The sequence below is a fragment of the Sinohyriopsis cumingii genome, chromosome 11, assembly GCF_028554795.1.
Source record: "Sinohyriopsis cumingii isolate HCF-2022 chromosome 11, ASM2855479v2, whole genome shotgun sequence".
NCBI classification, from domain to species: Eukaryota; Metazoa; Mollusca; class Bivalvia; order Unionida; family Unionidae; genus Sinohyriopsis; species Sinohyriopsis cumingii.
The window spans coordinates 66142144-66155272 of record NC_142971.1 but is presented as its reverse complement, the minus strand read 5'-3'; the positions used below and the strand labels follow the sequence as shown (position 1 = coordinate 66155272).

At 34.4% G+C, this 13129-nt stretch overlaps 1 protein-coding gene across 5 annotated transcripts in view; it reads right to left on the bottom strand.

The window, feature by feature from the left end:
• LOC149788604 (histone deacetylase 11-like) overlaps positions 1–13129 on the bottom strand; it is a 64756-nt gene continuing 51627 nt past the window's right edge. For 4 of the 5 annotated variants that reach the window (XM_089974666.1, XM_089974664.1, XM_089974665.1 and 1 more), the window contains 5 exons: positions 9177–9273; positions 7796–7865; positions 6346–6454; positions 2593–2779; positions 1–790 (listed from right to left, as the gene is read on the bottom strand). In XM_089974666.1, the coding sequence (XP_089830792.1) occupies positions 618–790; positions 2593–2779; positions 6346–6454; positions 7796–7865; positions 9177–9273 (636 nt within the window). In that variant the 3' untranslated portion in view covers positions 1–617. Of the gene's footprint in view, positions 791–2582; positions 2780–6345; positions 6455–7795; positions 7866–9176; positions 9274–13129 lie in introns of all 5 variants that reach the window. The other variant, XM_089974667.1, reaches the window with a different exon arrangement.

Genomic DNA, 13129 nt, shown 5'->3' with positions numbered 1-13129 from the left:
TTATCCTCTATTCAGGTTTATTTCATAAAATACATATGAAGACAATGGTGCTGAGTAATCAAAATTCTTTTTAAAATCAGGAAAATGTATTGCAATTCTTGGGCTAGCTAATATTGTTGGGCTAGTAGCTTACAGAATCATGAGCCAAAATAGGCTAGAACTTGAAAAAAAGACAACTGTCTCCTGTTTGTTATGCCTCTGCCCCCTTTTCATACATATGGCTGGGGCATGATAAAAATCAAAATGTCTGTATTTCCTGTTCACTTAAATGTCCAAGACTCTCCATACCAGGTCACAATCAAAGACGGCCATGAAAAATACCTGGTGTCAAGTGTGGGATCAATGGTCAAAGTCACAATGGTAGCAGCCAATTTTCTTGTTTGTTTGTTTGACAGATTCATTGTCAATTGTGCATTATGTTACAATGGTACATTACTGCAATCAGTAAAAACAATTTAAAGCCAATGATATCAAAGGTTGATTCTATCACTGTAGACACACTGTTCCCCTGTATGTCAACTAATCAAATGTGTACAAAAATTTTAATCACACAATATACGTAATATTTTCATCAATCTCAAAAACTTCATGAACTAAGACTGCTGTGTTAGGAGTTTTTACTGAGGCCCCTGACCTGGACAGTCTGAAGCATCTGAAGTGGTAACAGTTGTCTTCTCCTTGGAAGTGCAATGTTCTTTTGACTGGAATTCCGGTGTGGAAGAACTGGACATGAATCTATTAAACCAGCTGAAAAAGTTCCCATCACTCTTACTGTTGGGTATGCTGTTTTCTGTTAACAAAAAGAATGGTTCATAAATAACTGTTATATCAACCACACTGTGAACTAATGACATAAAGAATATAAGTGATATTAGTTACACACTGATAAATCTTTACCTTAGTAAATGAAAAAGGGTCCCAAAAGTTTTATCAAGCAAACATTACTTTAATATAGGAAAAATCCTAAATGTTTTATCAAGCAAACATTATAGGAAAAGTCCTAAAAGTTTCATCAAGCAAACATTATAGGAAAAGTCCATAAAGTTTTATCAAGCAAACATTATAGGAAAAGTCCATAAAGTTTTATCAAGCAAACATTACTTTAATATAGAAAAATCCTTAAAGTTTTATCAAGCAAACATTATAGGAAAAGTCCTGAAAGTTTTATCAAGCAAACATTATAGGAAAAGTCCATAAAGTTTTATCAAGCAAACATTACTTTAATATAGGAAAAATCCTAAAAGTTTTATCAAGCAAACATTATAGAAAAAGTCCATAAAGTTTTATCAAGCAAACATTACCTTAGTATAGGAAAAGTCCTAAAAGATTTATCAAGCAAACACTACCTTAGTATAAGAAAAGACCTAAAAGCAAACATTATCTTAGTATAGGAAAAGTTTTAAATGTTTTATCAAGTGCAGCACTACTGTCTGAAGCATGTATAGATTAACATGTACATATTTTTATTCAGTGAATATTAAGTAATGGAACATTTCTGCCTACTAGAAAATCAGTATTATAAACAATTTTGCATGCCACAAATTTAAAGAAACTGAAGTACAAAGACAGCTGGAAAAAATCAGCAACATAAATTAGAATGAGCGGTGTACAATCTATCTCCCTTCCTTGATGCTGAGTCAGCCTGGTTATGTTTATGAGAGACATTCATCCACAACACACAACAGAAAACATCTTAGTATCATTCACATTATTTATCTGGCCTTCCCCCAATAAGCAAGATACATTAAATAAAAATGAATCTGAAACTGCATTACTGCTTGAAAAACAAGAAGCAATTGAACCTACATTTACTGCATACTCCTGTCCATGACAGCTAAGAAATGACCAATCACATCAGCAGTAATTACTAAAGAACCAATTAACTGCACAATCCTTAGACACTTAGACAACTGACTGTATAAGAGCTGACCTACATAGTAAATGTTAAGATATATTTAAAAACGAGAAAAGGCCAAATTTGACTAAATTTATTGGGTAAACTCGATGTCATCAGCACTATCATATTTTAAGATGCAACTAACACAATTTTTACAAAGAAGACAAGAGACCAGAGTAGGTCTGATATTGCTCATTTAGCCTGCATAACTTAACAGTTCACTATTTCGATAAGCAACATTTTAAGAACATACATCTACGTAAACTACCTCCCAATCACATGCTAGATCAACATATGCAGCTTTCAAAGTACAGAACCCTAAGTAAATTATGATACAAAGCAGATGAAGAATCACTGTCCATAGGAAGCAAATTCAATTGAACAATCAGACACCTCACCAGTTAGATTTCATAATAGCGACATAAAATACTTTTCAAAAAATGGATATTTGTTTTCAGGATACATTGATGTTACCCGTATAATTTTCTAAAATCATTTTAGGTCCCCCAGAAGTAGGGGTGCTGAACCACAATCCCTTATCTGGGAGGTCGCCCAGACCTGCCTCCTTTTTTTCTGGAAAACCCTTGTACTTGTAAAATTAATGACCACACTGCTAAGGTTATATGTTGTAGTGTCAACTGAACAGACAAAAATACACCAGAAAAGTTACAAAAGCAACACTCACACACTGATACCTCTTGGAGATGGCTGACAATTCTTTGCTGCCTCACATGAGATCAGGCCTTTGGTTTTCAGATTGATTATGGAGTCAGCAATGATTCTGGCAGTAGCTTTCTGATAGCCACCGCTTGTGACCATTAGCACTGGAATTCCCCGTTTTCTGGCTTTCTCAAACACAATCTCATCTCTCTGTATAATACCCTAAAAATGAAGAAACAAGAAGTTCTAATATAAATCTGTGAAGCACATGTATCCTTCCAAAGTTTTCAAGCAAAATCAATGACCATTCATTTGCACAAAATAGGCTAACATGCACAAGTCTGAAATATTGCTCTTACTGTACTGTGCATATCAAAAGCACAAATGCATGAACATGGTAGCTGTCTCATAACATCCCAGACAATCAGTAACTGCACAGTTCATTCAACTTATGATTCCAGCATAGAGAAAGCAGTCATAAGTAAGTAAATATGGGTTTACAATGAACATACTATTTGTGAGTTCAAGAAAACAGAATAAATCATGAAGCACTGGTAGATATGAATCACACTATGAAACATTAAGTACTGATTGATCTGGGTCTACTGGATAAACCATGAAATGTGTAGAAATCGGTCTAATATAAATTAGTGTCATTTCAAGCAAACAGGTTGAGCCATGATGCATTGGTAGATCTTTGTCTATAAAAAAATCATGAAGCATCTGTGATTTGGGTCTACACTACAAACCATGAAGAACTGGTACATTTGTTTCTAGAGCATACATCTTGAAGCATTGGTACATTTGGTTGTTGAGCATAAACATTTTAAGCATGGGTACCTTTGGTTCTTCAGCATAAACATTAAAGTATTGGTTGATTTGGGTCTAGAACATAAACATCAAAGCACTGGTTATTGTTGTTATTTTATGGTTTAATGCCATTTTTCTGCACAAGATAGGCTACACATAGCAGCTAGTATAAATGTTGGAGGAAGAATCTGGGAAAACTCCAGAAAGAACCACCGACCCAGGAGAGGCTACTTGCAAGCTTTCTCATGAACCCAAAATGACCGAGCCTGAGATTCCAAACCACGCAGAGAGAGGTGAGATAGCAGTGATCTGTAATGGTGAGTGCTTTAGACCACTTGGCTACTCGCTGCCCCCAAAGCATTGGCAGATTTGGGTCCAGAACATAAACTTCAAAGTATTGGTAGATTTGGGTCCAGAACATAAACTTCGAAGCATTGGTAGATCTGGGTTGCAACATAAAGCATGAAGCATTGGTATTATCCCTAAAAAATTGGTTGGGTTGGTTGACTGGATAAAGCATAGAGCACTGGTAGATCTAGGTCTGGAGTATAAACCATGAAGCATTGGTAGATATTGGGTCTTTAGTATAAACCAGGAATCATTGATAGATTTGGGTCTAGAGTATAAACCATGAAGCATTGGTAGATTTGGGTCTAGAGTATAAACCAGGGATCACTGGTATATATTGGGTCCAGAGTATAAACCATGAATCATTGGTAGATTTGGGTCTAGAGTATAAACCAGGGATCACTGATATATATTGGGTCCAGAGTATAAACCATGAAGCATTGGTAGATTTGGGTTTAGAAAATAAACCATGGATCATTGGTAGATTTGGGTCTACAGTATAAACCAGGGATCACTGGTATATATTGGGTCCAGAGTATAAACCATGAATCATTGGTAGATTTGGGTTTAGAGTATAAACCATGAAGCATTGGTAGATTTGGGTCTAGAGTATAAACCAGGGATCACTGATATATATTGGGTCCAGAGTATAAACCATGAAGCATTGGTAGATTTGGGTTTAGAAAATAAACCATGGATCATTGGTAGATTTGGGTCTACAGTATAAACCAGGGATCACTGGTATATATTGGGTCCAGAGTATAAACCATGAATCATTGGTAGATTTGGGTTTAGAGTATAAACCATGAAGCATTGGTAGATTTGGGTCTAGAGTATAAACCAGGGATCACTGGTATATATTGGGTCCAGAGTATAAACCATGAAGCATTGGTAGATTTGGGTTTAGAAAATAAACCATGAATCATTGGTATATTTGGGTCTAGAGTATAAACCAGGGATCACTGGTATATATTGGGTCTAGAGTATAAACCAGGGATCACTGGTATATATTGGGTCCAGAGTATAAACCATGAAGCATTGGTAGATTTGGGTTTAGAAAATAAACCATGAATCATTGGTAGATTTGGGTCTAGAGTATAAACCAGGGATCACTGGTAGATATTGGGTCCAGAGTATAAACCATGAAGCATTGGTAGATTTGGGTCTAGAGTATAAATCAGGAAGCATTGGTAGATTTGGGTCTAGAGTATAAACCAGGGATCACTGGTATATATTGGGTCCAGAGTATAAACCAGGAAGCATTGGTAGATTTGGATCCACTGTATAAACCTTAAAAAATTGGAAGATTTGAGTCAAAAGTAAAAATCATTTAAAACTGTAAGATACAGGTCTACAGTATAAACCACTAAGCACTGGTAGATTTAGGTTTATAATATAAACCATTAAGCATTGGTAGATTTAGGTTTATAATATAAACCATTAAGCATTGGTAGATTTAGTTAACAATACAAACCATTAAGCATTGGTAGATTAGGTTTACAATATAAACCATTAAGCATTGGTAGATTAGAGTCTTAAGTGTTTGTGTGTACTTTAGATTTTAACATGAATTTAAACAAACTTATTCATATTGCTATGATGTCTAGCACTAGGGCATCATACCAAAGACATGTAGCATGATATCCCGCTCAGTCACATTATCCTGAAACCAGGCAGACCAGTCCCAACACTAACATCTTAATGTTGAGTGAGAATAAAGGCAGCTGCTATCTCCATTTTTACAAGTCTTTGGTGTGACTTGGCCAGGGTTCAAACCATCCAATGTGGTTGCTCGAACTACTTAGGCCACTGACACAGTGTGAGTCTTAAACAATGCACGAAACATTGGCAGATCTGGGTCTACAGGGTAATACATGAAACATTGGCAGATCTGGGTCTACAGGGTAATGCATGAAGTGTTGGCAGATCTGCATCTAGACAATAATGGATGAAGTTTTGGCAGATCTGGGTCTACAGGATAATACATGAGACAATGGCAGATCTGGGTCTACAGGATAATGCATGAAGTGTTGGCAGATCTGCATCTAAACAATAATGGATGAAGTTTTGGCAGATATGGGTCTACAGGATAATACATGAAACATTTGTAGGTCTGTGTCTTCAGGATAATAAATGAAACATTGGCAAATCGGGGTCTACATGATAATATGTTAAACATTGGAAGGTCTGTGTCTTCAGGATAATAATGAAACATTGGCAGATCTGGGTCTAGAGGATAATGCATTTAACATTGTTAGTCTGGGTCTACAGGATAATACATGAAACACTGGCAGATCTGGGTCTACACTGATTGCAGCTAGGTGCACATTATACATTATGACTGAAAAATGCTGGCAAAACGTGTTTGTATGTGTGTATGCACAGCAAATGTAATCATAAAAAATGTTATGTTATTAATTGTTAAATATTAAAAATGTTTTATATGTTAAATAATATAATCAGAGAATAATGTTAGGATCCTTTTCTTCCTAGAATACATTAAATACAAAATCTCATCAAATGAAATCTCTGCAAATGCAAGTACAATAATTCTCATAACTTAATAGCAAATCATTTTCATTCAAAACTGAACAAAGATGATTTGAATTGAAGAGAAAGCTGGAGATTACCTTAGGGGTGATTGAAAGACACCCAAGTGGGTCTCCTTCCAGAATATCTGTACCAGCATTGTACACAATAATATCCGGCTGGAATTCATTTAAAGCACCTTCAATGTTACTGAAAATACAATGGTCAACTAAGTTACTATTACAAAAACAGTGATCAAAAGGTACATTTTCTATGCAAGAACACGTGTGTAAGTTTTGTTTCAAGATTATATTTGAAATTTCAGTACCGATATTTTCTATGAATGTTAAGTTAAATTATAATATACATAAAACCAGGCAAACTACGGCCCGCATGCAGCCTGCTAAGGGTTTTCATGTGGCCTAGGAACAAGTCATCATTCGCACTGACTCTGTTTATGTTACTCTGTTTATCAAATAAATGTGCTTTTTTTGAATTTTAACTTTAAGTTTTCAAATATTAACAACATGTTAACAACTGAAAATTAATTAGATGTTATTTAGAAAAACCTTTTGTTTTTGCTATTTCAAATATTAATTATTTAACTTAATGAACTATGCGGCCTGCAACAAGGTGTAAATTTGTGTATGCGGCACTTACACTGGAAAGTTTGCCCACCTCTGCATAAAACTATTCAAAAATGTTATTTAAGCTTTGAGTAATGCATGAAAACAGGTAAAAATTAAACAATGAATTTCCAGCTACTTCATATGTGTAATAAGTGTAAATCATTACTCATGTTTTCATTAAATGAAGATGTACATCATCATTTGTAAGTGTAAATCAGCACTCATGTTTCCACTAGACGAAGATATACATCATTATTATAAGTGTCAATAAGTACTTGTTTCCACTAGATGAAGATACACATCATCATTTGTAAGTGTCAATCATTACTCATATGTTAAAAGATGAAGATATAATAATTTGTAAGTGTAAATCAGTACTCATGTTTCCATTAGATGAAGATATATATCATCATTTGTAAGTGTCAATCAGTGCTCATGTTTCCACTAGACGAAGACACACATCATCATTTGTAAGTGTCAATAAGTACTTGTTTCCATTAGATAAAGATATATATCATCATTTGTAAGTGTCAATCAGTACTCATGTTTCCACTAGATGAAGACACACATCATCATTTGTATGTGTAAATCAGTACTCATGTCTCTACTAGATGAAGATATATATCATTTATTTGTAAGTGTCAATCAGTTCTCATGTTTCCACTAGATGAAGATATACATAATCATTTGTAAGTGTCAATAAGTACTTGTTTCCACTAGATGAAGATACACATCATCATTTGTAAGTGCAAATCAGTACTCATGTTTCCAGAAGATGAAGATATATATCATCATTTGTAAGTGTAAATCAGTACTCGTGTCTCCGCTAGCTCAAGATATATATAATTTGCAGGTGTGAATCAGTACTCATGTTTCCAATAGCTGAAGATGCAAATCATCTGTTACGTAAATCAGTACTCACATTTCCACTAGCTCAAGATATACATCATCCTTTGTAAGATGCTCCAACTCCACCTTTCTCTTTATGGCTCCTATAAAATGCACACATCATGTCAGTATGTGTACATAATTTCAAAAACTAGATTAAAGAATCAAACTAATGTGGCTTCAGTAATGTTCATGCTTATTTTATGCAGATGGGAAAGTTACTCCCACTGCTTGGCACTCAATAATCTACTTGAATGTGTTGTTGTGCCATAACCCAACTTAATCAAACCAAAGACTACCTAATGATGTTCATATTAAAAACAGTATCACTTAGTTCATAATATATTCCACAGCATTTCACCATGTCTACACATAGTTCATAATATATTCCACAGCATTTCACCATGTCTATACTTAGTTCATAATATATTCCACAGCATTTCACCATGTCTATACTTAGTTCATAAATATTCCACAGCATTTCACCATGTCTATACTTAGTTCATAATATATTCCACAGCATTTCACCATGTCTATACTTAGTTCATAATATATTCCACAGCATTTCACGTCTACACTTAGTTCATAATATATTGCACAGCATTTCACCATGTCTACACTTAGTTCATAATATATTGCACAGCATTTCACCATGTCTACACTTAGTTCATAATATATTGCACAGCATTTCACCATGTCTACACTTAGTTCATAATATATTGCACAGCATTTCACCATGTCTACACTTAGTTCATAATATATTCCACAGCATTTCACCATGTCTACACTTATTTCATAATATATTACACAGCATTTCACCATGTCTACACTTATTTCATAAAATATTCCACAGCATTTCACCATGTCTACATTTAAATTATTCAGAACTTTCATATCCATTTTGTACAAGTGAAGACTTCATTCACAGTCATCACTCTAATGAACTGAAATGAACACTTCATCTGAACCAACTTTAACTTCACTCCAGACAGAACTCACTGACTCTGAGCTGCAAAACTATATAACTAATATGTCCTGTTCCAAGACATGGATCTAACTTTATATTTCAAGTTTCATAAGGACATCAGCGATCAACAAAGTATGACTTGTGGCTATAATTAGTGTCCTAATGATTAGCTCAACTTAGGGATGGTTATGTCCCACCAACTCTCCAACAATCTAAAAATAAAGACTAATTTCTGTTAATTCTTTTTACAAGAGATACCTGCTATTCCCTTATTCTGGCCAGTCATAAATCTTAGGTTTATAAACACCCGTCTAATGATCATTGGATAGCTATAATACTTTCAAACGGATATTCCATTCTCTCACTGGGGAGGAAGACTAATGAAAATACAACATGAATGAAAGAGATATGATCCCCATGAGTTTATATGTAGCAGGAATAAACCTACTTTTTGCAAAACCATCATGTGGATAGATCCCTCTGTTGTACACATCCATGATGTATACTCGGTCATCATTCATGAAGTCCCGTTCATGACCATTGCCCTGCAAAGGATTTGCACAAATAAGAAAACATACAAACATGTTTGTTATTACATGCCATGAGGAAAAAACTAATTCTTGAAGTAAAATAATCTAACTACTGTGTAAAATTTGGGGACTGGGATATTAGGGTATTTAGTTGATTTGGCCTATACAACCATTCAATTAGAATGAATGTCATGTTTGATTTATACTCAAATACAGTGAATAATGGTGCCAATCCTCCAAGATCTGTGCTTCTGTTCTATTGTATGTCAACACACATGGAAAAATGGTGGAAATCATCAAAGATATCTGCTATTGTATATCAACACATACGGAAAAAAGGTGGTAATCATCAAAGATCTGTTCTATTGTATGTCAACACATATGGAAAAATGGTGGAAATCATCAATGATCTGTTCTATTGTATGTCAACACATATGGAAAAATGGTGGAAATCATCAAAGATCTGTTCTATTGTATGTCAACACATGGAAAAATGGTGGAAATCATCAATGATCTGTTCTATTGTATGTCAACACATATGGAAAAATGGTGGAAATCATCAAAGATCTGTTCTATTGTATGTCAACACATGGAAAAATGGTGGAAATCATCAATGATCTGTTCTATTGTATGTCAACACATATGGAAAAATGGTGGAAATCATCAAAGATCTGTTCTATTGTATGTCAACACACATGGAAAAATGGTGGAAATCATCAATGATCTGTTCAATTGTATGTCAACACATATGGATAAATGGTGGAAACCATCAAAGATCTGTGCTACTGTATATCAACATAGATGGAATAATGTACTGTACTTCTAAATTTTAACTCAATATGTGTTAATGCAGGATTATTTTGGGTACATTTCATAATAATTCTGATAATACATATACCAACAACTCAGATCATAGACATATCACAATGACTTAATACATATCACAATAATATTGATAATAAATATCAAATATTTGGATAATACATATAACAACTCAGATCACAGACATATCACAATAATATAGATAATATAGTAATTTCGATAATACATATCATAACAATATAGATAATACATATTGTAATCATTTAGATAATACATATCACAGTAACTTAGACAATAGTTAATTTTCCTAGCAACAGAAAGTTTGGTGGATGAAAAAAATTAGCCACAAAGGTGCAGAGGATTTGCCTAGGCATTATTACAAAATTACATTGGTTGAACACAAGAGGAGTTGCCTATGCTTATACATAATTATGTTGGTTGCATACATGAGGCTGTGGTCTATTGGAATTGCCTAGGCTTATACAAAATTATATTGCTTGCATACACAAGACTGGGGTATATTGGAATTGCCTTGGCTTATACATAATTATGTTGGTTGCATACACAAGGCTGGGTATATTGGACTTGCCTTGGCTTATACATAATTATGTTGGTTGCATACACAAGGCTGGGTATATTGGAATTGCCTTGGCTTATACATAATTATGTTGGTTGCATACACAAGGATTTACCTAGGTTTATACATAATTATGTTGGTTGCATACACAAGGCTGGGTATATTGGAATTGCCTTGGCTTATACATAATTATGTTGGTTGCATACACAAGGCTGGGTATATTGGAATTGCCTTGGCTTATACATAATTATGTTGGTTGCATACACAAGGCTGGGTATATTGGAATTGCCTTGGCTTATACATAATTATGTTGGTTGCATACACAAGGATTTACCTAGGTTTATACAGAATTATGTTGGTTGCATACATGAGGCTGGGGTATATTGGAATTGCCTTGGCTTATACATAATTATGTTGGTTGCATACATGAGGCTGTGGTCTATTGGAATTGCCTAGGCCTATACAAAATTTTATTGGTTGCATACACAAGGCTGTGGTCTATTGGAACTGCCAAGGCTTATACAAAATTATGTTGATTTCATACACAAAACTGGGTTCTAATGGAACTGCTATTTTTTTCCTAATTGATGCAGTTAACTTTATATTTTGTGGCTACCCAAAATCATCACACCAATCTAGAACTGTAAATAATAATACTGGAGTGTCTTTATATTTGGATGAATATACTAAATTCAGCATGTTAGTGAAACAAAATGTTTTGCAAAATAAGATCCTTAATAATGATATCATTTTGCTAATAATTTAGTGTATATACTTCACTCACCAAATTTACAAAAGTTCTGTGCGTTACAGTAATCTGTTGCATACTAGAGTTGTGCAGTACTACCAGTATAGCATTTTTCCATATTTTGGTTTTTTTAAATTATGTACCACAGTACATTTTTGCTGTTCCAGTACTTCAGTAGTTTCCATCAGTATAGAATGTGCAGAAATTCCTGAGGAATCTAGTTACAGTAGATACAGTACGCAGGACAAATGACAATTTTGTAATTTATTAAATAAATACTAATCTGAAAAACAAGAGTCCATGGAGGGACTGATGCTCTACTGAGCAAAAAGATTTTCCAGAAAGTCAAAATATGACTATTTCTTCCTTTTAACTTCTGAGTATTGAAACCATTTCTGCTATTATTCTGTGATAAGATTTTCAAAATAACTGTTATGGTGGAAATACTGGATGTGAGATTGGCACCATTTTCATTTAGACCAAACAGATGTCATTAAAGGCTTTCTCTGAAACCCACTGTCAATATCACAGTCAACTCAGAGTGATTAGCAATAAGATTTTCAAGACAGCCATCATGGCAGCCATATTGGATGAACAAAGGCATCATTTTCAATTAGGACCAACCAGGTATCGTAGATCTATTGGATAGAAACCAATGTAAATAACTATGTTTAGGAGTAGATCATATTTTCAAAATAGAAACCATGGTGGATCGTTTTCATTCAGGACCAACCAAACACTGTAAGAACTCTCTGATGCAAAACCCATGTCAAAATGACTTTCCGTTTAAGAAGAATAGCAATAATATTTTCAAAATGACCACTATGATGGTCATACTGGACATCAGATTATCAGCAATTTCATTTAGGACCAACACCATATGAAATATTTTAGTGAAAAGCTCATGTTAATTTGACTTTCTATTCTGGATGATTAAAAATACACGATTTTCTAGGTGGCTACCATGGTCGCCATACTGACTATCAACTGCACACCATTTTCATTAAGAACCAACTAGATATCATAATAAATTTTATGGTGAACATCAATATGATCAGCCATCTAGGAGAAGTGGCCATATGATTTTCCAGATGCCAAATGTGGCAGCCATATTAGACATCATAACAAGTCTTTTAGTAATAACCTCCATGTTTATGTGAGCATCAAGATTTTCCAGATGGTAGCAGTGGCAGCCATATTGGATTGCAAGTGGCACCATTTTCATTTAGGACAAACTAGACATTATAACAAGCCTTTTAGTAATAACCTCCATGTTGATGTGACCATCCATTCTGGAGGAGTAGCAAGATTTTCCAGATGACAGCAGTGGCAGCCATATTGGATTGCAAGTGGCACCATTTTCATTTAGGAGCAACCAGATGTCATAAAATGTCTTTTGGTGAAAATATAATTCAGGAGGAAAAGTGATATAAAGATTTTCACGACCTGCAGTAGTGGCCATACTGGATATCAGACTGGTACTGTTCTCACTTATCACCAACCAGACATCATAGAAAGTCATTTGTTGAAAACCTCATGCTGATATGTATGACAATCCATTCAGAAATTGTGATAAGATTTTCAAGCTGCTGTGGCAGAATATTAGGCATCAGATTAGTACCATTTTCAGTGTGGACCAATCAGATGTCATAAAAATATCTTCTGGCCAAGACCCCATATCAATATGACTTTCTGTTCAGAAGAAGTAGCAATAACAAGATTTT